At 45.6% G+C, this 24,152-nt stretch overlaps 1 protein-coding gene across 4 annotated transcripts in view; it reads left to right on the top strand.

Annotated features, from left to right (window-relative positions):
• Positions 1 to 24,152, top strand: part of RAD54L2 (RAD54 like 2) — an 86,024-nt gene that overhangs the window by 55,695 nt on the left and 6,177 nt on the right. For all 4 annotated transcript variants that reach the window (XM_055557021.1, XM_055557023.1, XM_055557024.1 and 1 more), the window contains 17 exons: positions 6,308 to 6,509; positions 7,604 to 7,743; positions 8,184 to 8,300; positions 8,625 to 8,851; positions 9,639 to 9,821; positions 9,960 to 10,093; positions 11,545 to 11,741; positions 12,808 to 13,150; positions 13,864 to 14,041; positions 15,213 to 15,464; positions 15,677 to 15,795; positions 17,025 to 17,143; positions 18,906 to 19,005; positions 19,736 to 19,941; positions 20,339 to 20,511; positions 21,016 to 21,212; positions 23,839 to 24,038. In XM_055557021.1, the coding sequence (XP_055412996.1) occupies positions 6,308 to 6,509; positions 7,604 to 7,743; positions 8,184 to 8,300; positions 8,625 to 8,851; positions 9,639 to 9,821; positions 9,960 to 10,093; positions 11,545 to 11,741; positions 12,808 to 13,150; positions 13,864 to 14,041; positions 15,213 to 15,464; positions 15,677 to 15,795; positions 17,025 to 17,143; positions 18,906 to 19,005; positions 19,736 to 19,941; positions 20,339 to 20,511; positions 21,016 to 21,212; positions 23,839 to 24,038 (3,087 nt within the window). The remainder of the gene's footprint in view (positions 1 to 6,307; positions 6,510 to 7,603; positions 7,744 to 8,183; positions 8,301 to 8,624; positions 8,852 to 9,638; positions 9,822 to 9,959; positions 10,094 to 11,544; positions 11,742 to 12,807; positions 13,151 to 13,863; positions 14,042 to 15,212; positions 15,465 to 15,676; positions 15,796 to 17,024; positions 17,144 to 18,905; positions 19,006 to 19,735; positions 19,942 to 20,338; positions 20,512 to 21,015; positions 21,213 to 23,838; positions 24,039 to 24,152) is intronic.

Raw genomic sequence — 24,152 nt, 5'->3', positions numbered from 1 at the left:
TCCACAATCACTGCAGATGGTGACTGCAGCCATGAAATTAAAAGACACTTGCTCCTGAAAGAAAAGTTATGACCAACCTAGACAGAATATTAAAAAGCAGAGACATTACTTTGCCAACAGAGGTCCGTCTAGTCAAAGCTATGATTTTTCCAGTAGTCATATATGGATGGGAGAGTTGGACTATAAAGAAAGCTGAGTGCCGAAAAATTGATGTTTTTGAACTGTGGTGTTGGAGAAGACTTGAGAGTCCCTTGGACTGCAAGGAGATCCAACCAGTCCATCCTAAAGGAAATCAGTCCTGAATATTCATTGGAAGGACTGATGTTGAAGCTGAAACTCCAATACTTTGGCCACCTGATGTGAAGAGCTGACTCATTTGAAAAGACCCTGATGGTGGGAAAGATCGAAGGCATGAGGAGAGGGGGTCGACAGAGGATGAGATAGTTGGATGACACCACCGACTCAATGGACATGAGTTTGAGTAAACTCCAGGAGTTGGTGATGGACAGGGAGGCCTGGCATGCTGCAGTCCATGGGGTTACAAAGAGTCAGAGCGACTGAACTGAACTGAACTGAAGTTCCTTAACTCTGTAAGATTTTGTCTATAGAAGATTTTATCTATTAAATAAATAAAAGTAAATAAAAATAAATAAAATTTATCTATAAAACAAGTTAAAATTTTATTTACTTATAAAATAAATCTATTAAAGATTTTATCTATAAAAACTTCAGAGTATATTTAATCTGTTCTCTAAATATGAAGTCCCTAAGATATGATCTTTTGGGGTTTTTTTTCCCTTGCAATTTATTGATAGAAGAAAAGGACTCACTTGTTCTGTAGTTTCTAGACTTTGCTGATTGCATCCATATGGTCTTACCAAGTTTAACATAGTCCTTTGTTCCCTGTATTTTTGCAAACTGGGAATGTGATATCTAGGTGTTTTCAGATTCAGGTTCAGTGTTTGGACACACATACATCATAGGTTGTGGTGTATATATCCTTCCACATCATGTCAGGAGGTACATGGTAAGACTTGGAATCCACTGATCTTTGTTTATACAGATAAGATTGAGGTAGGGTTTTTTTTTTTTTCCAAAGCTACTTATTTGCCTATCATATTTGTTATGGTGGGGTTTATAACTCATTCCTGAGAAGCTTATGTAAGTGTTTGTTGGTGTTTATGTAACTTTGGTGATTACTCCTCACAGCTGGCTTGCATGAGGAAGAAAGTTCAGAGGTATTTGTCACCAGATCTGATTCCATGATCCTGAGCTTAGGTGGTAATAGTCACTGACTTTTAAACCACTGAAGACACTAATTTTCCTTTGTCAAAGCACATGCCTCTACTTCTTTGTTGACTTGAATTTTTTTTCCTCGGTGACTTTTGGTGGATTATATTTTAGAATTTTGGAGTGAGCTATCATTTGAAAGTCAAATCAATGATTGTGGATAGGTTGTAAATTCGTGTGGTTCAATATTTAGAAGGTACAAAAGAGCACAGTGAAAAGTTATATTTTGACTCAGGGAAAATCAGTTATATTAATTTTGAAATAACAGTTTTATTATTAAAATTAGTTTAAGACGTAGTGTATATCAGGGGTCCCCGACCTCCAGGATCTGATGCCTGATAATCTGAGGTAGAGCTGATGTAATAACTAAGTGCGCAATAAATGTCATATGCTTGAATCACCCAGAAACTCTCTCTCCCTGACCTTGGTCCGTGGGAAAATTGTCTACCACGAAACTGGTCTCTGGTGCCAAAAAGGTTGGGGACCATTGGTATATGTTATAATGCTATATAGAAACCAAAAGCATCACAGTTAAGTGTCGTGAAGCAGTAACGAAACAGCTGTAAAACACTGACTTCCATGACAACAGACTTTAAATATTAGCACATCTGGGCACATCTGTAAACTAAAGCCACTTTAACAAGCAAACAGTAGTTGTTGAACACAGAAGCTGAGGATTCATTCAAAGAATAGTAGGTGGTGAGAAACTGATTTAGACCTGTGTCCTGTATATAAAGGAAAGGGGAAACCTGTGTCTGAACTCTTTGTTCATGAAAATTGTATCTACTGTGTTTGATCATTTGCAAATTGCTACTGTGCTTGGCTACATTCAGCCCCATGCCAGACAGAAATTCACAGCCAGGCCTCACAAGCTGGAATGTTAGGTAGTAAATTTATGACATTCAAAGGCTATCAGGTTTGTTCTTCTGCCTCCCAGGGACAGCCCACTCTGCAAGGCAGAAACCAGAAGAAATAAATACAATAGTTGGCAACAAGTTTGCAGTACCCAGTATATGAAGTTCAGACCCTGTGCCTGTCCACTATACTCTGACTGTGTCCTGCCTAGTTTCTAACCTTGCCTCCAGCTGTTCCTCCAAGTGGTTACTCAATAAATTTGCTTGTGAAATAGAAACGAAAACAAAAGGCTTTAAGGCCAGGAGAGCATCAAAGGTCATTATCTAACCAGGTCAGAGGACCCAGCAAAACACTAACTTGAGGTGTGCCAACCCAGCCCTGAGTGGAAATTGGTGTGTAGGTCAAGCTGCAGTGTCGGGGGAGTGCCACTCCTGCTGCGGTTTTGCTTACTTCACTTTAGCCAGTGTTGAACTGCCTGTACTTTCCTAACCATTCCACCTTGTTTAGAGTCTCTGTTCCTCTTGCTTATGCGCCTCTGTCTGTCTAGAATGTTCTATTCTTCCTTTACTAGCTGGTGCTTATCCATTCTGTTAGGTTAAACCTAGGTCTCACGTTTCCCAAGGAAGTGCCCCCATTAACCACTGATAGGCAAGGCTGGATTAGGTGTCCTTCCTCAGGTGTTACTGCTGTAAAGCACTCCACTGTATAGGTAATGACGTGTGTCCTTATGAGGACCGCTGCATTGTGCCTTGGCACAGGGCCTGGTACATAGCAGATACTCAAATTTATGTTAGGCTAAATTAAAAGCAAGGGGACAGGAGAGGCAACAGTGTCTGGTTTGTGGCAGTATCAACTGGAAAGATTTAGAGTGTGGGGTGTGTGTTTTGTAAGAAATACTCATTTTCTAATAACAAAATGCACTTTGCATATGTCAGTTCTACTTTTCCTTTTCCTTTCTTATTTCTGATCTTTGATTAGGATATATAATTGAAGTTTGAGATCTCCACACAAATAAATACTGCTACCCAGCGTGCCTGACCAAGCCCCAGAGCTCTGTGTGCTCCCAGACTGTTGAATGTAGTTGTGGGAGTATGGAGTTCCATGGAGTTCAGCAGACTAATAAAGAATAATATTTTCCATGAGAGAACTGTTTGCATCCTCATTTTACAAATGTGAACTATGGCTCGGAGAAGTTGACCTCGTGAGCATAGAGCTAATAAGTGACAGAGCCAAGATTCACCACCAGGGTTGCCTGACTACAAAGTTCATCCTTTTAGCTATCTGCTCCTGTTTTTCTGCTTATTTCCTGTATACCCATAGGCAAGTCTTTTTAACTTTTTAGTGCTTCAGTGTATCATATTTAGAATGGGGGCGGGGGGGGACTAGAATGAGGGGAGCATAATTCACCTTGTAGAATTATTGTAGGAAAGAAAGAAGAGAAGAAACCAAACCCATTCTTTGTACCTGGACTAATGGTAGTCATAGTAAAAGCAGCAGCGGTTTTATATGGTGTTTACAGTGTGCCAGGCACTGTCTTAGCACTTTATTTAGGCCACCTCACAATCATCGCCACAATCCTCTGAGGCTGAGGAACGACACTACAGTTACTATTCCCATTTTATAACTGAGGACCAGAAAGGTTGTAATAAGGGGCAGAGCTGGTGTTTACAGCCCGGCAGTCCGGCTTCAGTGTCCATACTGAGCCCATTTGCTCTGTTAGCTCTTAGGAAACATTAGTTTCCAACTCTGTGCTGTTTTGGAATCTGGCATCAACATGAAAGAGACCATAAGGAACCCAGAATGGTATCAGGGTGGCCAGGGGCTACATCAGACTGGGTACGGTGAGCAGTAGCAGTATCTGGGACACTCATGATTCTCTTACTCAATCACTGACTGGTGAGATGGCCGTTTGGTATTTTTTGGTGGTTAGGTTCATAGGATGATGACCCATAGTATGTCTTTTTTCAGCTTGAGGGCATCCACTTACTGGTTCACTTAATGAGGTGTATGAAATCTCTGGCCTCTCTTTACCCAAGTCTACAAGGTTAAATGTTTCTTCTTGAGTCCATACTGATAAATATATATTTTAATGTTGAATATATAAATGAGGGAGAAGGGAAAAATCTCCCTTACAGAAAAATTCCAGATAATAAGTGTGTAAGGAAAGACAGAAATAGAAAACCACTGTTAGAACACCACCGTAATAATTGCTCTATGTAGAATCCACTGATGAATGTTAAAATTAGTGAATGAAACTTTTGAGGATATTTGTGTTCTCAAAGCCTCAAAGTATTCCCCCCCAAAACATTTGTCTGTGTGTGTTTATGGTTTTTGCTTTAACTCTGTTCTTTTTTTTTTTTTTTTTTGTATGTGGTTTTAACATATGTCCAGAAATTCTTTGATGCCCTTCCGTCCAGGAAATGGAGTGTAATTCTCTTCCCCTTGAGTGTAGGCTGGGCTTAGTGATTGGCCTCTTATGAATAAAGTATGGGAGGGGAAAAATAGTAATTTTACAGTGGAAAAATCCAGTAAACACCACTTCAAGGTTAATGTCACCAGGAATAACCCATGTTGATACCATTACCTTGATCAGACGTGATGAGAAGAACACTTCACCTGTGTGATATTCTTTCCTAGAAAACATAACCTCCAAACTAATCATCAGAAAAACTGAAATTTGGGGACAGTCTACAAAGCCACCTGACCAGTATTCTTCAAAAATGTATCAAGGTCAGGAGCTCCCTGGTAGTCCAGTTGTTAGGACTCAGCGCTTTCAGTGCTGGGGCCTGGGTTCGATCCCTGGTTGGGGAACTAAGATCCCACAAGCCACATGGTGTGGGCAAAAAAAAGAAAATCAAGTTTGTGAAAGACCAGAATAGGCTGCCACAGTTAGGGAAGACTGAAAAGACATTGAAAGCTCAATGCAATGTGCTCTCTATGCTAGATAGGATCCCATTGTAACAGAAAAAGGATATTAGTAGAAAACTGGTAAATCCAAAATAACAAACAGAAACAATCCCACCAAAAGGGCAGACTTTCTGAGTCCTTGCTGCCTGAGAGCCAGGTGGCATGGACTAGATCACCCAAGTTTCAGCACTTCTGCTCTTGTTTTGAACCCTTCTTACCTTTGGGAGAGACCTTTTGATTGTGTGGAGCTTGTATCTGGGAGGCTCTGGCAGATGTGGGGACAGGTCTGAGTGACTGCAGGACCTGCCCATCCCACGAACAGAATGCAGCTCAGCTGATGAGGAGAGGGGCATGCACAGGGACCTTCCCCCCGCAACCCCAGTTCTTGTTGGTGGTCGATACCACAAATGACATTCCCTCTGCCAGGAGTTTCTTCCCACTTGGCCCCCATCCTGAAGGCAATAATATACCATTAGTCGTTCTGTTCATCTTTTAAGTTCTCACTTACATTTTACCTTCCATATAATTCCTTGTGTGATTATCCTATGAAATAGTACCTTTCATATTCCTATGACCCTAACACAATTATTCTTGGCTTAGCTAATTACTTCTGGCTCAAATATGGTACCTTCTTTGAGTTGCCCTGCCCCTCCTATGGTAATGGTATTTAGCACACTTTGCCTTATTATGTCTAGAAGACAAACTCCTGGAAGGGAAGGAATCGTTCAAGTATTCCTTGAAGCATCTAGGACAGTACCTGCCGTGTTGTGAGCTCTCATTAAATGGGTGGCAAATTGAATGAACACTTTTAAGGCACTGATAGGAGGAGTGGTCTCCCTGTTGGCCAGATGAGACTTGCTTAGAGTCATACAAGTGAGTGTGAGCTGTATTTGAAACTCGGTGTCCCTTTCTGAGTGGTCTGAGGCCCTGACACTTCCTCACTCTGAACATAGTGCTAAATTACACCAAGAATGATGGCTCACATTTGTTGTGAGCCTACTCTGGGCCAGGCTTGGTTTTAAGCATGCCCTCTATTTAGTCCTCACAACAGCTCTGAAGTGTGGAAATTACTATCCTCGTTTTATAGATAAGTCCATTGAGGTTCAGAGAGATGTAACTTGCCTTCTTAGCTCACCCGCTAATAAGTTCTAATAAATTGCTGAGTTGAGATCTGACCCTGGCGTGTCTGGCATCAGAACCCGCTTTTCCTCCAGTAAAGTTGATCCCTGGCACCTCTTTCCATTTGTCTCCTCAGACCCATCCCTGGAAGACATGTGTGGTACTGAGTGTGCCCAGCTGGGAGAAGATGGGCAGCAGCCACCACGGTGCACTTCAACTACCTCATCTCAGTCTGAGCCTTCAGAGCAGCTTAGGCGCCACCAAGGCAAGAGCCTTGCCTCCGAGGACCCCAAAAAGAAGAGAGCTCAGAAACCCTCCCACATGAGAAGAAACATACGGTGAGCTATGCTCTGGGGGAGAGAAGGGAGGGAGTAGAAATATTACCTTCATTTGAAGGCTGTCGGTAGAACAGCCTTCAAAGAAGGACTGGTTTGATCAGGAGAGTTCTGTTTCCCAAGGAGAAAAATGTAGGCTATGTGCCCCAATTAATAGTGAAGCTGCAGCTCGGGACCACTGGGTCTGGACTATCTGAGGATGCAGAGCGGATGCGGTTGGCACTTGAGCACCACTGGGGATGTCCTACCGTCTGGAGGCCAGGGAAGCATCCATAGGATGCTCTGGTTGGAGTCTGTTACTTCCTTTATTTTTTTCTTATGTTTCCAAATACAAGGAGATAAAAGAGTTTGAGTTCTCCTTCTCAGAACTCAACATCAGTTGGAAGAGGATTGTCTAGTCCAAACCAAGGCTGCTTCTTTAACCTAAGAGATCAGCAGATGTGAACTTCCTTACCTGTCCAAATCTCCAGCAGTCCTTTCTTCTACCCATGACAGTTTTCCTCTTGAAAGGAGACAAAGGATATTTTTCTCATCCTGCTACTGCTGCTGCTAAGTCGCTTCAGTCATGTCTGACTCTATGCGACCCCATAGATGGCAGCCCACCAGGCTCCCCCGTCCCTTGGATTCTCAGGGCAAGAACACTGGAGTGGATTGCCATTTCCTTCTCTTCCTACCCTCATTTTTTTCTAAACAGAATGATGACTTGAAAATGTACTCTTAAGTTTGGGAAATAAGGATGCAAAATCATCCACAGTCTTATTTTCCCATATAGCAAGTCTGTCTTTTGTACTGCTTTCCAGCTTTGTGGATCACATGTTACTCTATTTCACTCTTGATCTGTTAGGTACCAAGAAGAGTCAGCGGGGTGATGTGTCAGGAAGTTAAATAATATGAAAAACATACTAGCCCAAAAGCACCTGAGCCTTGAAGTCCTATTTATGTGTTTGTTTGTTTGTTTTTTTACCTTACCCACTGCGTGGGTGTAGTGGTACTGACGCGGCTTCTTCTCCCAGCAGTGGTGATTTCCCTCTTCAGCTTGGCGTTACCTTACTCAACCACAAGTGAACTGAAGCGCTCACTCTTATTTTAATATTTAGAAAGCTTCTCCGGGAGGATCAGTTGGAGCCAGTTACCAAAGCAGCACAACAGGAAGAATTGGAAAGAAGGAAGCGCCTGGAGCAGCAGAGAAAGGATTACGCAGCCCCCATTCCCACCGTCCCCCTCGAGTTATTTCCCGGTAAGCCGTGGAGGGGGCAGGAGGGGCCCCGCGCCCAAGTGAGGAGAGACCTTCGGTGCCCACAGTGTCAAGGACAGATCTGGAATCAGATGGTGGCCTCTCAGGAATCCTTTCAGTCCATTCAGAAGGCTCTTGTTTGAAAAGTTAAGATGGATACTTAACTTGGTACTTCCTCAAATTGGTCTTATTTAGATTTTCCCCCTGAATCTTAATGTACCAAAGGATTAGGACATTTTCTAGTGGTCAGGTGAGTGCTAGAAGTAAGAGCCGGTAGAGAAAAGGGAATTTGGGAAGAGGGTTGAAGTTTTTAAGATGTCCTCTACTTGTCTCCTCAGAGGATGGTCCCCCCAAGAACAATACAGGAGGAGGAGGGCAAATTATTTTGGAAAATATGTTTCAGCTAAATGACATTCTCTTCCATCTCCACCTCCCCCACCCAGAGGAAATTGTCTTAAGAGCAAGCGATGGTCCCCAACTGCCTCCTCGCGTCTTGACCCAGGAAGTCATTTGTTTGGACAGTAGCAGTGGCAGCGAGGATGAAAAAAGCAGTCGAGATGGTAAGATGGAGCCAGAGATGCCCCTCCTTCCTCCCGACCCAGTGCTCACCCCGAGAGATTAGCTTTCCCTCCGAATAGAAAAGAGTTCCGTCCTTCCTTATTCCGTTTAGGGTCTGACCATGGCAAATTTCCCTGAGTCTCCTTGGTAAATATGTTTTTCCCTTGTCTTAACTTGAAGCTGGAAGAGAGAAAAATTAAAAATCAAAATTTTTATGAATGGTAACAAGTTCTAACATTGTTTCCATGCTCCCTTACCATAAGTTACAGTGAATTATATCTGCTCCCTGAGTCCTTGTTTTCATTTTACTTGGCTGGCTGTCTCAGAGGTGATTGAACTGAGCTCTGGAGAGGAGGATACTCTGCACATTGTGGACAGCAGTGAGTCTGTCAGTGAGGAGGATGAGGAAGAGGAGAAGGGTGGCACCCATGTGAATGACGTCTTAAATCAGCGTGATGCTCTGGGGCGGGTCCTTGTCAACCTGAACCACCCTCCAGAGGAGGAGAATGTCTTCCTGGCCCCTCAGTTGGCACGGGCGGTGAAACCTCATCAGGTACAGTAAATCTGGATTCTCCTCTCTGTCTCCTTTCAGCTTCCTTGCTGTGGACATCGCCTGCTGGCGGTTGTTAGCATCACAGCCTGTGAAGTACTTGTTTGGTACCATGAGCAGCTACTGATTGATTCTTCCTCCTAACAGTTGATGCTTCAGGATTTCTGATGGGTGGGAAGGGACAACCCTGAGACATGCCCTGTTATGTAAAAGGTGCTAATCTCTTGGGTTAATAATCTTGAGCCACCTCCTGTGAGATGACTGATCAAGATACTCTCTGAAGAGCAGTGCCTTGGTGGGAACTTGTGGCTCCAGGAGAGGTGTGAGACTCAGAAGTCTGAGAGACTTTCTGATAGGAAGGCTCAGAGCAGTTTGTGTTGACCCAGAACCAGAAGTAGGACCAGTGAATAAAAGCTCCAGGAAGGCAGAGGTTGACTCAACAGAAGAACTCTAACAGTAAGAACTTCTCCTCATGGAATGGGCTGCCTTGAAGTAAGCAACCAGGGGCAGCCAGGCCAAGACTGAGTTAAAGACCCAAGCAGGAGTTTGGTAGTCCAGATTCTTGCCTCAGATGGGCTACTCTACTAGGTCAGTGCTTTTCTCTGTGTTCTCCAAGAAGAATGTCACCAGTCAATAAACTAGCCAGGGTTCTGGGAAACTTCTGTAGCCACTCACACCAGCTGTCTGGTCTAATGTCTGCTCATCTACTTAATTTTGACTAGTTCCAAAGAAAGTAAACTAGACCCTTGGTCTTTGCCAGCCAAAGATATTTGTGTTTGTTCCCTGTCAGATTGGTGGGATCCGATTCCTCTACGATAACCTGGTTGAGTCCCTGGAGAGATTTAAGACCAGTAGTGGCTTTGGCTGTATCCTGGCCCACAGCATGGGCTTGGGGAAAACTTTGCAAGTGATCTCCTTCATCGACGTTCTCTTCCGCCACACGCCAGCCAAAACTGTCCTTGCCATTGTGCCAGTAAGTGTTGGGGCGGGCACCACTTGCTCACCCTCTGCAGAGCTCTGGGGTAATGCCTTATGGGCTCTAAAAACCCTGGTAGGCTCAGTTCTGAGGTTCTTCCCTAAAACACCCTTTTTGGACTTAACTTTCTGACAGGTTAATACTCTGCAGAACTGGCTGGCAGAGTTCAACATGTGGCTCCCAGCTCCTGAAGCCCTTCCAGCTGACAATAAGCCTGAAGAAGTCCAGCCTCGGTTCTTTAAAGTTCACATCTTGAACGATGAGCACAAGTAGGTGGCCTGCCCTCCGTTCGCCCTTTTCCTTTTAGACTTCTTCCCAGGGTCTGGAGTCAAGGCAGTCAGTCTCTCTGGGTATGTGCCTTGTCCTCCCAGATTCCTTTTGGTTTCTTGATGTATCCCCCTCTCTCTTCTTGCTACTCATTTTTTTCTCTTCCTAGTTTTTCAATAGTCAGAGTTATGTAGCACAGAAATTCTTGTATTCTGCTCGAAGACGTTTTTATATCCTGAAAAATCTGTGTGCATGGTCACATTTTCCCATGCATACAGTTCAACATGATAGCATGAAACTTTCTGTCTTCTATCTTTTCACCTTTTACATTCATCTTCTATTAGAAACCTAACCATCAGTTTCCTCTTATAAGCACTAATCTATATTTGACCCTTAATGGTACAACTTCCAAGCTTTAAAAGATGCAAACCATTTTTTTGTTTGTTTTGGATCTAAATATAATGATTTATATTTCCATTCTGTAAATTCAACCTGCTTTCCAGAAATTTAAACCTATATCCTGATCCTGATCCAAGCCAGCTATCCATGCCACGCTTTCCCCATGTTGATATGGATAACTGAAAAAGTAGACTTTCTTTTCTGCAGAGGTCACCTTTTGTGATGTTTGGTCACACACATGAAAATGAAGAGCCTGTGGGTGGCTCCATAGGTAGCCGATCACCTGCTCTTTTCTAGATTTCAGGACTGTCAGTCCACATGTGGTTAATGAAATAGAGCCAGAGCTCAGTTGTTCAGGAGGAGAGGGATGTGCTGAGTGGCATCCGGTCTCAGCTATTCTTTTTCCTTTACTCTGTGTCCTTGGCTCTTCATTCACCAGGGCCTGGGCAGGTGAAATGCAGGATGTTGCCTTTGCTTTTACTACTTTGTATATATTATGATAATAACTTGCAGCTCTCCCTCAAATGTAGTATTATAGTCATGCATGTAATGTACACTTTGGCCACCTGATGCGAAGAACTGACTCACTGGAAGAGACCCTGATGCTGGGGAAAATGGAAGGCAAAAGGAGAAGGAGGTGGCAGAGGATGAGATGATTGGATGGCATCACTGACTCAGTGGGCGTGAATTTGAGCAAACTTTGGGAGAAAGTGGAGGACAGAGAAGCCTGGTGTGCTGCAGTTGATGGAGTCTCACAGTCAGGCAACTTAGTGTCTGAACAATAATGCGTACATCTAAGGGGATTGTCACTTTTATTTGTACCATTGAATCTCTGGTTTTTGCTATTTAACCATCACCAGGACCTAGTCCGTCCTCAGTGCAGTTAGTTTGTCTGTAATAAGTCCTTGGGCAACTGGCCAGCCCTGTGATGCTGCCGCATGAAGTCTGTGGTGAGAGGGACTTCTGACTGTACATCAGCACAGCTTTGACTGTGAGGAGTTCTTCCTGCAGAACCGGGGAAGCAATAATGTGTTCTTTCTGTTCACTCTTGCAGGACAATGGCAGCTCGTGCTAAAGTGATGGCTGATTGGGTGTCAGAGGGAGGGGTGCTGCTGATGGGGTACGAAATGTACAGGCTCCTCACCCTGAAGAAATCCTTTGCCACAAGTAGACCGAAGAAAGCCAAGAAACGTTCTCACCCGGTCATCATTGATCTGGATGAGGAAGACCGACAGCAGGAGTTTCGAAGAGGTGGGTGGCCTCTCTGGGGATATTCTAGGGGGTAACTTGGGGAAAAGAAGTAGTGTCTGCTCTAGTACCTAATCACATGGGGAGCATTATTGATGTGAGTCACGTGGTCATGAACCAGAAATCCTGGTCCCTGAGATAAGACTGGCTCTGGCCAGTGGCTCTTGGAAGGCCCTGCTTTCTCTGCAGACAGTGGAATTCTGGGTCAGCCAGGCCACAGACTGGCTTGGGCAAGACTCCCCTATGTCTTCACAGAACAATTAGAAGAGCAGCTGCTCCCTTTACTGCTTCCCAGAATGTTCTGAGACAGCATTAAGACAATATAAAGTATTTAAATTACTAATACACGGAGTAGTAGTAGTACTGTTTGTGTGAATTTATAAAAGAAGAATTTATCACGGTTTTCTTTTTGGTGAAAGCCATTCTTCTCATAGTTCTAGCTCTCTTCTCTCGTTTGAGGGGCCTTGGCCTATTTGGGAAAAAAGTACTTTTAAGTTTCAGAGGATGTTTCATTTCATAGATCTCTTCATCTATGAGATTCTGTTTTCTCTGTTTGCTTCTGTGGCTGACTTTGACATTTAGCAATGAGCAGCAAATAACTCCAGGAAGACCTTGTCCTTTAGTTAGCTCCCACCAGCCAGCTCTCGGGTGGCTCCAAGACAGTGATGAGAGCCTGTGGAAGGGTCTGGGTTATTCCCATCAGAATCATCCCAGATGCCTTTTTAATCCTTTAGACTAGTACTCTGAAAGTCATGCCGTCTGCTGCCTAGTTGGTGTAAGCCCTAGGAATGCAAGTCAGTTTTATTCTTAGCCTAAAGGGAAAAGAAAATCAGGAAAGGAAAGAGGGAAAAGGGAGATTTACTGCAAGAGTCAGTAGGCCAGGGTCATGTGCCACACCAGATGCACAGGAACTGGAGTGGCCGGCTCCCTTTCACCGCTGGGGGCTGACTCTCGCTTTCCTGCTTCCTTCATTTCTTCTGTCTCCTCCAGGGTGCACCCCCACTTCTCATATTGTTGACTAAGAGCAGGCCCTCTCACCCTCTTACTCCGGATCCTCTTCCCTCCCTAGAGTTTGAGAAGGCCTTATGCCGCCCTGGCCCTGATGTGGTGATCTGTGACGAGGGACACCGCATCAAAAACTGCCAGGCCAGCACCTCCCAGGCCCTGAAGAACATCCGCTCCCGCCGCCGGGTGGTGCTGACCGGGTACCCCCTGCAGAACAACCTCATCGAGTACTGGTGCATGGTGGACTTTGTGCGCCCAGACTTCCTCGGCACCCGGCAGGAGTTCAGCAACATGTTTGAGCGCCCCATCCTGAATGGACAGTGTATTGACAGCACACCTCAGGACGTCCGCCTCATGCGGTACCGGAGCCACGTCCTGCACAGCCTCCTGGAGGGCTTCGTGCAGAGGTGAGCCATCCTCGGATTTTCCAAATCCGTGGAGAGTCCTGGTGGAACAGACCCCTCAAGGCTTTCCTGAAGGGGGAAGGTGGTTATGGTGGGAGGACCCCTTTCTCGTAGGGCAGTAGTAAACCTCTGCTTTTACTGAATAGCTTTTCCTGAGCAGGTAATAGATGGTGGATATCCAGTAGTTCATTCTCGGAAAGTCTGGCCCAGAAATGCATGTCTCAGAAGTTAATCTATGAAGTTACTAGGGATATCTGCCTTACTTGCTGAGAGAAGCAAGAGACAGCTACCATACCAAGGACTTGAGTAAAAGAATAAAATGGTTTTCAGGGGAATGGCCTCACCAGTTTCAGCGTCTTGGAAGATGTAGGTTTGGCCAACCTGAAGCATTCCCTCGTTTTTCCTTGTGAAGACGGCGTGTGTGGAGAAAGCTTAGAGAAACAGCCCTAGATCAGGTTAAGAACCTGGAGTTCCCCTGGTCTCTGTCTCTCATTCAGTCACCTGGGACAGGTCACTCTGCCTCTTTGCTTTAGTTTTTATCCTCAAAATAAGTGTCTTGCTGCTGGTTGCTGAGCATGTCCTCATTATTACAAGGCTGTTGTGAATGTTGAGGTCCTAAGGAAGGATATGTGGCACCAATGCAGGATTCTGTTGTTTTCCTGCACTGACACCTCCTGGCCACACTGCCTTGTCAATTCTGATCTGTACCTTTGTAGGAGAGGCCACACTGTGCTGAAGATTCATCTCCCTGCCAAGGAAGAAAATGTGATCCTGGTGCGGCTCTCTCAGATCCAGCGAGATTTGTACACACAGTTTATGGACCGCTTCCGGGACTGTGGTAACAGTGGCTGGCTGGGGCTGAACCCTCTCAAGGCTTTCTGTGTATGCTGCAAGGTGTGTTGAGGCCTCGGGGGAATACTAAGATAGAGATTAAGGATGCTCATGGTCCCAAGGGAGTCATGCCTGCTGGGAATCCTTGATAAAGAAAGAAGTTCACTGCACTGAGGGCTCCAAGGCAAAGCAGTTCCCCAAAGTGCCGCTCGTAGACTATAATGAAAATGGTGCCCCTTGCAATTGTGCAGCTGCACAGCTTCTTACACCAAACTTGAGAAATCACTTCCTTTCTCACTGATTGTTTTTCAACTGAGACATGGAGTGATTGGAGGAACATCATGGGACAGAGTTTTTGACTGCTAGCATAATCAGGATTCAAGAAATATATAGCTTAGACTTGCACATTATTAGGAATACCTTCCATTTAATTCTATGTTTAATCAGGTTGAGATCTGTTTTATTCTGATAATGCTTGAGATGGTTTGGGGACAGCAAAGTCTAGTATCTTTAGCACTGAGCCTTGTGAACAGGCTGGCGAACCCCGGCTTGTCTTTGACCTGGCCAGATGCTCTCAGTTGCCTCACAAGGGATCTGTTCCTTTGACAGCTCTCAACTAACCTTGTTGGATATTATTCCCACTGCTCTAATAAATCAGCTGAAGGTGTGTGTCTGGGGACAGATGACTTTCAAAATATTTCCTAGATCAGGGCCAGGAAGCTAAAGCAGACATGGTCTGTGAGGATGCTTTGGTGCTGATGTACCCTTCTCACACACCCCCCAACACCACCCACTTTGCTCAGGAATTCTCAATTCCTGCCAAGAATGTCCCTGAAATGATTTATAGTTGATCATCATCTTAAGTTAGAAACATTTTTTCATAGGAGAGATTTCATAGCTTCATACAGTAGTTGACTGTAACCACATGGGGAAAAAGGAATGTTCTTGTTTAAATAAGAATGCAAGGCTTGTGGCAGCCTTTTTGGTCATGTACCAAACATACTGGCATGCCTCCTGGTGTGAATTCTCCCATTCATGTATCATGGAAATCAGAGTCGGTTAGTGAAAATGTGCAGGCTCTTTGGCTACAGTGGGGTTGGGGAGACTTTAATTTGGGGTGTGACAGTGGGTGCTGTGGGGGGTGTGTGTGGGCAAGTGCCTGTTGCCAGAGTCCATGGGACACCCTTAGATTGTTCTCAGCCCTGTGCTACCTCCCCTTTAACTTGAACCTCAGATCTGGAATCACCCCGACGTGCTGTATGAAGCCCTTCAGAAGGAGAACCTGGCCAATGAGCAAGACCTGGATGTGGAAGAGCTTGGTTCAGCGGGAACTAGTGCCCGCTGCCCATCACAGGGAACAAAGGGCAAGGTGGAGGACAGCGCCCTGGCCTCCTCAATGGGAGAGGCGACCAACAGCAAGTTCCTCCAAGGGGTCGGCTTCAACCCTTTCCAGGAGCGAGGCAACAACATTGTCACATATGAATGGGTGAGTCAGGCAGATCCATAAGCCACTGCTGAAAGGGGATGGCGGAGAGCCTTCGTGGGGAGAGGGTAGGGCATGCGCAGTGCACTGTCCGCTAAGGTCTCTGCAGGGACCTATTCAGGTTGCCCGTGAGCTACTGCCTTTGAGGGCGAGAATTGTCTTTCTGGTAGTCTGGCTACGGCCTGCTCCAAGCTGCCTCATTTCCTCTCCTACAGGCCAAGGACCTTTTGACTAATTACCAAACTGGTGTCTTGGAGAACTCTCCCAAGATGGTACTGCTTTTCCACCTGATTGAGGAAAGTGTGAAGCTTGGAGACAAGATCCTTGTGTTCAGGTAGGAAAAGAAATGGCCTAGCGTGTGTCTTTGGTAAAGACTGATGCAGCGCCTGCAGCCTGCGACTGTCCGGGACTGCGCCGGCCCCATTTTATGCCCATCTCTGCAACCAGTGCTGTTTGTGCTTTGTCTCTTAGCGTTTCTTCTTTTATCCAACGCAGTCTCTGCAGAGAACAACTTGAGGCCTTAGGTCACTATGTTGGAGATCATGGTCTAACCCTTCAAATTGTGACCCAGGCCAAATCTGGCCTGTTTTTGTATAGCCTGAGAGCTAGTTTTTACATTTAAAAAAAATTTTTTTTTTTTTAAAGAAGCATATGCAGGGACTTCCCTGGTGGTCCAGTGTTAGGACTTTGTTCTTCCACTGCAGGGGTCACGGGTTCGATCCCAGTTGGGGAACTAAGATCAAGGAGCTGCACAGTGTAGCCAAAAAAAATTTAAAAATTAAAAAGAGACAGAGAAACACATGTAGCACAGACTATGTATGGTCTATGAAGCCTAAAAATATTTACTGTTTGGGCCTTTACAGAAGACATTTGCTGACCTCTGGTCAAATCTGCTTCTATATCCCCAGCCTGCCCCTACCTTTTTTTTAAAGCTTTGTATATAAAGCCAAATAAATAATGTTATTTTTTCCCAGTTTTGAGAGAGCTCTGAGTCCCATCAAGGCCTCACTTCTCAGAGAAACAGGTGTAAAGTAGATTGCCTCTCCTTTGTTCCAACTAGATTATGCTCCAGTGAGAGCTAAGTGGCAGGAGCCTGGCTTGGGAGTCTCAGAGTGGGGGTTCCCATGTGTGACATACTCTGACAAAAAAGCAGGGATTCTGAGTTTGGCAGAGCCTAGTGTCCTACTGCTTTTATGGTCTAGCTTTCTGCTTAACTTGGAAACAGCTAAATGATCTGTCTCCTTAGTAAAATCCTAATATTGCCTGTGGCCTATAATTCGATCTCATGTATATTCATACAGTGTTGGTTTTTAATGCTGATGCTATGTGTTACTCTGTACTGAGCTAAATCTCAGGATTTTTTCCATCAAGGAAGTAATAGGTTAGAGAATTTTTTGGTGGGGTGGTGGTGATAAGTGTGTGGATGATTGTTCTCCCTCATGAGCTAGGGTGGTTCTTTGTGAGTAGTTGGATGCGTGAGCTCTCATTCTTAGAGGGGAGCCTACTGGGGAACAAGATTCCCTCGGGTCCGGGAACCTTCTGAACCAAATGTGTCCCTTTCAGCCAGAGCCTTTCCACCTTGGCTTTAATCGAGGAGTTCCTAGGGAAGCGAGAAGTGCCCTGTCTACCTGGTGCTGAGGGGCAAGGAGTACAGAAGTGGGTTCGAAACATCAGCTACTTCCGTGAGTTCATTACTGCTTTGTTTGCGGAGCCTTGGCAAGGTCTGCCTAAGGGTTTCCTCTCCCTCTCTCCTCTCTCCTCCTCTCTCCATTCTCCATCACATGCACAGGAAGATCTGTGATTTAGCTAGGGAGCAGAGAGATACTAAAAGCAAGCTGCCGTGTGTGAGGCACTGCACAAGGCTGGGGAGCTTAGGCCAGGTACGAGGAGGGCAGAAATGTTGAAGGCGGATGCCCTGCCATCACCCTGGCGTGCAAGAACAGATTTAAGGTAGCACTGGCTGACTGCCCTCACCGGAGTTCTACAGCAGACAGAATCGACATGGTGAGGATGCTTGGAGAAAGCTTCCTGGAGGAGGTGGAACTTGGACTTGACTTGCAAAGATGGAGAGAAATTGAATATACAGAGCTGGTGTGGCCTAAAGATCATCCTAGGCCACACAAGAACAGTGAACACAAGCCTAGATCATGTATTCTCACTGGGGAGAAGGTGTCCCTAACGAGGTGAAAATCGGGTCACGAGGGGACCAAAAAATGGGAACTTTTTAGAATTATAAAGCACAAATATGCATTTAATTAATTATATAGTATACAGTATATCTGTGGCATGAAAATTTAATGGAGAGCATGGTGATTGAGGGGGAAAAAAAAGAGTGTTTAAAGGCTCCTTAATGGGGTGGTAAAGAAAAAAAAAGTTGAAAATTACTGACTTCAGGCACTTACTGACCAGATATTGACATTTTGGCCAGTTAATTGTTACAGAGGCCTGCCTCTGGCGTTGTAGAGTGTTAGCAGCATCTCCTGTCTCCACTCACTAGATGGCAATAGCAGCCATGCAGTTACAACAACCCACCCATCTCTAGACATTGCCAAATGTTCCCTGTCGGGGAGCAGGGTGGGGAAATCCCTTTTGTTGAGAAGCCCTGGCCTAAAGGAAAGATTGAGAGAAATGGAGAGTCAGGGGATGGTGAGGAGACTCCGCCAGCCAAGATCCGTGTGTTGACTGTAGGCTTGTCCCGTGATGAATCAGTGCTGACCTGCGCTTGGAAATTGTGGGAACTCAGGTTGAAAGCCAGGTTGGGGTGTTGACTGAGGGAGCCTTTAATACCAGGCAGTTAATACCAGGCTTCCTACATCAGTAGTAATTCAGTTCTCCATGTAGTATTTCATGCCCTTAGCTTTGCCTTCTTCTCTGCTTTCCTCCAGGTGACAAATGTAACCCCTCCTCCCTTACTCCTTTTTCTTAACTGAAGCCTACTTTTTCTCTTTCTTGTGAGCATCCCTCCTTTCATTCTAGTGTCCCATCCCATTGCTCCAGATCATTTGGTTTTTGTATTTTTTTAATGTCTCCTTCAAGCAACTCCTTAGCCTTAGGAGTTTGTTAATTATGGATTCCTGCCTGGTGAAGGAGCATCATCCTTCCTTATCAAAACAGAAAACCCTTGGTCCTTTTGTACTCACTCACAGGACTGAGGCAGAGCAGTTACCTTAAACCAGTTCTTACCAGGCTTGCTTAACTAGGGTGATTCTTATGCACTCTGAAGTCTAGGAACCTTGGCCTTAGATTTGACCCAAGGTACTAAAGGGAGAAACACAGTTTATAGATGCCTGGGTCTCATGGTAGATGCCTATGGAATGTCCAGGGCATGGAATCTGAGCACTGTAGTGTTTGTCTTGTTTTGTTTTAAAAGTCCGTTTGCCCATTGATTTTTCTGTGTATCCCTGTCCTCATCATCCATTTCTTGTTTGTTTCCTTCTGTCCCAGGGCTAGATGGTAGCACCCCTGCCTTTGAGAGGGAGCGGCTCATTAATCAGTTCAATGATCCCAGCAACCTCACCACCTGGCTGTTCCTTCTCTCCACAAGGTGAGTGGATCCTGAAATGGGGAAGTCAGAGGGCTGCATTCAGGGCATTTGGCCACATGGGCCTGAACCCCAAAGGCTTGTCCAAGTTCTGTCAGAAGAGATAAAGATCTCAGATTTGTGACTTGTTTTTGAGGTGAGAGAGGGGGCCCCCAAAGGAAATTTTGTTCGAAGGGTAATAATGATAGTGTCATGAATTTCTCTGAGACTTTCATTCACAGTGGTCAAAAGTAGCTTTTCTCTCAGGACTGTTCTGAGGTTTAGACGATGTGATGAATGTAAAAGTGCTTTTATAAAGTACAAAGTGCAATATAACTATAAAAGGCTGATGGCATTATTTGTCTCATGCCAAGCAGCTTGAAGGCTGTGCTGCCTTCTGCATCAGAATGCCCTTGATAGGGTATAAACTAGTCATTCTCCCAAGCTGTTAGACCAAACACATCAGAAACATTGGAACACAGACACTTCCCCTCACTCAGTGACATCACTCCTCACTCATCACAGAGTGGTGGAGAGTGGATTTTCTTTCTGAGCTGGTAGGTACTTCTGTGTTGGAACTTCAGGGCACCCTTTCAGTGCCTGAGGAAGGTACTGTTCTTCCGCAGAACCCTCCAATGTGTTCTGCTTAGGATAAAGAGGAGGATATTCAGGTAGGAGTAACAGGGGGTAAAACCTATCTGAAAACTGTCTTTAAACTAATCATTTGCTGTGCTTATTGGCTTGTGTTTTAAAGGGCTGGGTGTTTGGGCGTGAATCTGATTGGTGCCAACCGAGTGGTGGTGTTTGACGCTTCCTGGAACCCTTGCCATGATGCTCAGGCTGTATGTCGGGTATACCGTTATGGCCAGAAAAAGCCCTGTCACATCTATCGCCTTGTGGCTGATTTCACCCTCGAAAAGAAGATCTATGACCGTCAGATTTCGAAGCAGGGCATGTCAGGTGGGCCATCACTCAGGCTCAGAAGAGGACGTTTATACAGACTGCCATTCTAATTGTATCAAAGGAGAGGAGGAGAGGGGCAGGATGAGGAAACACAGGCAGGCTTTCGATTTTTGATGCAAATAATTGCTTATGAGGACATTTAGCTCAAATTGTTGAAGATGGGTTTAATGATAAGAGCTGAGCCTGGTTATGCAGGTATCTCTTAAAATATTTCTGTTTCATGAGGGTCTCAGACCTGCTCTTTGACTTTTAGGTACAGAGTGGCCCGAGTTGTTCTAGATATTAGTGACAGTTACGCCACCCACCACGTCTCTTCTCTCTGCCAGTCCTTGGAGTGGTGCTTTTGTGGTCTCCTTTGCCGAGACCTGACTTCCTCATATCTTTTCCCTTCTAGATCGGGTGGTGGATGATCTCAATCCGATGCTGAACTTTACTCGAAAGGAGGTGGAGAACCTACTGCACTTCGTGGAGAAGGAGCCAGCTCCCCAAACATCCTTGAATGTAAAGGGGATCAAGGAGCCAGTCCTGCAACTTGCCTGTCTGAAGTACCCTCACCTCATCACCAAGGTGGGACCTGGTGTGCATGTGTCCCCGTGCTGCACTCTCCACTGGGGGAGGCTTGTCTGCCTCCTTCATCCAGAGTTTTATTTCATGCAGATTAATTCAGCTGGTTCTTTCCCTTGCCCCAGACAGTCCCCCTCCCCTCTCCCCATCACCTATCCTATCCTTGTCTCATCCTAGCAGTATGAGCTCAGCCGTGAGGATAATTTGGCCATGGTGAGTTTTCCTAGCCAAAAGAAGTTTTGAAAATGTAGTGTGGTGATTCCCTGAACCCTCCTGTTATTTTGATATGGAAGGCAGACGTAGGTTGTCTAAAGCTGGTGCCAGGTTAGAGTTGAGAATTTATGCTCTTGACAGAAAGAGTAAATGTGCCTGTGAGTCTGAGAGCAGGCTCTTTGCTAAGTACTGTAGATAGCCAGCTCTTTCTTGGTTTCAAAGTAAGGCTTTTTGTATATCATTCATGTTGGTACAAAGACTGGTAATTAAATCAACATCCTCCTGTGTCCCCAGGAGCCTTTTGAGCATGAGTCATTGCTCCTTAACCGAAAGGATCACAAGCTGACCAAGGCTGAGAAAAAAGCAGCAAAGAAGAGCTATGAGGAGGACAAACGTACATCAGTCCCCTACACCCGCCCATCATATGCGCAGTATTACCCGGCCAGCGACCAGAGCCTGACCAGCATCCCTGCCTTCAGTCAGAGAAACTGGTGAGTCACTGAAAAGGGAGGAAGCTGTGCTGCTGGGCCAGGCCCAGACCTCTCAACTGGTTCCTTTTGTAAACAAAAGGAGGCCTACAACTTGCTCTTAGGCTGCCTTGAATGGACAGGTTCTGCTCTTGGATGAGGTGCTGAAGCAGGTGTTCTAAGTGGTTCTGGCTGGAAGAGTGAGCTGCTGGTCCTGTGACTCAGGAGAGTCCTTCTGGCCCCCCGGGAGGCACAGCTTCCCCTAACACAGACTCCCAGGCCTCCCACACAGCCTCCTCCTATCTGCAGTGTCCTGGTCCTAGCCCTTATTTCACAGTTAAGTTCAAGAGTGAAGGCCAGGTCTTCTATGGGTCCTGAATCGTACTCAAGGAATTCCAGTTCTCTTAATGGGATCTCATTCTGTGTCTGTGCCTTATTCCTAAGCAAAAAGATCTTTTTCTTGAGTACAGTTTCCAAAACTATTAGGATAGGAACAGCATGGAAGCCAGTTGCTAAGCGGGGACAGAGGCTCTTTGTAGGCAATTATAGAATAGTTAGTTATCAGTACTTTTTTTTTTTTCTTCTCAGTAGAAGACAGAGTACCTCATAGCCTTTATCACATCAGCTTCCTGCTTGGTTGGTTTGCATTTTTACATTGTTTGATTATCTTGAGTTAAAGATACTAATGGAGAAGGCAACAGCAACCCACTCCAGTACTCTTGCCTGGAAAGTCCCGTGGACGGAGGAGCCTGGTAGGCTGCAGTCCAAGGGGTCGTGAAGAGTCGGTCACAACTGTGCGACTTCACTTTCTCTTTTCACTTTCATGCACTGGAGAAGGAAATGGCAACCCACTCCAGTATTCTTGCCTCGAGAATCCTAGGGACGGCGGGGCCTCGTGGGTTGCCGTCTATGGGGTCCCACAGAGTCGGACACGACTGAAGCGACTTAGCAGCAGCAGCAGCAAAGATACTAATAATTATTTTAAGAGGGATAGATTTTAGAACTTTTTCTTTTGAATGTTCCATGTTAAAAAAAAAAAAAAAAAAAGGCTTGCCAAATGAGCTTCTAAAGGAACTGAATGAAGCCATGTAAGATTTTATACGACTAAACTTTGGTGATTAAATTTGCTAATTTTTATGTGTAAGTTGCTTCCAAGTAGAAAATTACTATCTTTTCAAAGACTTCAGACTTTATTTCTGTGTCATTTTCCAAGATACTGTTGCCCGCTCACATTCTCCTCTCTTGTCCTCTACCTCTTTTCTTTCTCTTTTCTGGGCTTTTCCTTGTAACAACAGGAATGGACTAAGTCTGAACCCAGTGGGAGAAAAACCATATGGAGACAAGGTGTGGCAAATGGGCTGGGCTGTAAGGAGGTGTCAGCTCCTTTTCTAGCCCAACTGCGGCCCTGTGGAGGGCATCGGCCTCTCACCGCATTTGATCCTGCTGATTCCTTATTCTGTCTGGGTACATGTGAGGAGGCCTTCCCACGCAAATTCCTAGCCTTAGCCTCTGCAGAATATGGGCCTTGGGCTAGATTTCTGAGTCCCACTGATGTCTGAGGAGGGCCCCAGACCCCGGTGAGCGTGCTGTGCTCTCTAGCCTGTCCCGGCCATCCGCGGGGCCCCAGGGCTTGCCCAAAGCCAGCCTGAGAGCAGTGACTGAGCACTCCTGCAGGCCTGCTCCAGCAGCGTGGTACAAAAGTGTGTTCTTTTATGTGCCAGGTTTCAGTCAGATGACGAAGAACATACCAGTCCCAGAGGGTCTCTTTCCCAGAACTAAAGCCCACAGACTTTAGAAAGCTTAGAGACAGGGACTTAATTTCAGAACCTTTAAATGAGTAGCTTCCTCAAGGTACCAACATCCAGCTGAAAGGAAGGTAAAGAATGAGGAATGCCTCATTGACCACAGGACAACATTTTGGCGTGATGGTAGTAAGAGATGCACAACCAGGGCTCAGGCTGGCCACAGCCGTGTGCCACTTAGAAGCGTGACTTCTGTGTGCAGTGTTTCGCCTGCTCCTGCTTTTGTGGTGGCTGTGACTACAGAGCCATTTTGGGGACTGGCCCCAGGAGAAGTCCACTGAAAAGTAATGCAGAGGAGAGAGGTGTCTGCCTTACTTACCAAAACTTGAGGATTCAGAGGGTAATGATGGTTAATGTTGGACAGATGGCCTCAAGGTCACCAGCACATGTGATGTCATGTGGCCTTTTTTTTCTTGGTGAGTGGGAAAATGCCACCCATTTGTCCCCATTTGTCTTGAAGTTAGCATGCACCATACACCCGTGCGCCCCTCACCCCCCACCATGACTCTTTGCCTCTTCCTGACTTCTAAGGACAAATTCCTGATGCATGTAGACAGGCAGTCCCAATTCTAGAGGAGCAGATGTCACCTCACATTTCCAAGAAGACATTACTCCGCTGACATCTGATTCTTCTTACACACTGAGAGGCTTTATCCCTTGCTGTGTCTGTCTCTGCTCTGTCTCCAGTCTCCTTTTTAATTGACCATACCCTGCGGCTTCTTTTGATCCTTCTGTCAGCAGCTCTCTGGCTATAGAAAGGGGAAGTCTGGAGAGGCTTAGCAGTCTTGCAGAAAGGTAAGTAAGGGCTGTTTTGCCAAACTCTTAGTGTGCTTGTCTTTCTCTCCTAGGCAGCCAACCCTGAAGAGTGATGAGAAGCCCGTGGCCAGTGTTCGCCCCGTACAGTCCACCCCGATCCCCATGATGCCGCGGCATGTCCCACTGGGAGGCAGTGTAAGCTCTGCCTCCAGCACAAACCCAGCTATGAACTTCCCGATCAACTACCTGCAGCGTGCGGGAGTCCTTGTGCAGAAGGTGGTCACCACAACAGGTTGGGAGCTCCTGAGTTCTCTTCCAGGGATGCTGTCCCTTTTAAAATTCCTCTGTTCAGTTTCTTTACCTACTGAGCTATGAGGAAAGCCCAAGAAGGTGAAGTCACTCAGTC

Source organism: Bubalus kerabau, chromosome 20 (assembly GCF_029407905.1).
Source record: "Bubalus kerabau isolate K-KA32 ecotype Philippines breed swamp buffalo chromosome 20, PCC_UOA_SB_1v2, whole genome shotgun sequence".
NCBI lineage: Eukaryota > Metazoa > Chordata > Mammalia > Artiodactyla > Bovidae > Bubalus > Bubalus kerabau.
The sequence above is the reverse complement of the archived record's forward strand: the minus strand, read 5'-3'. Positions and strand labels throughout refer to the sequence as shown.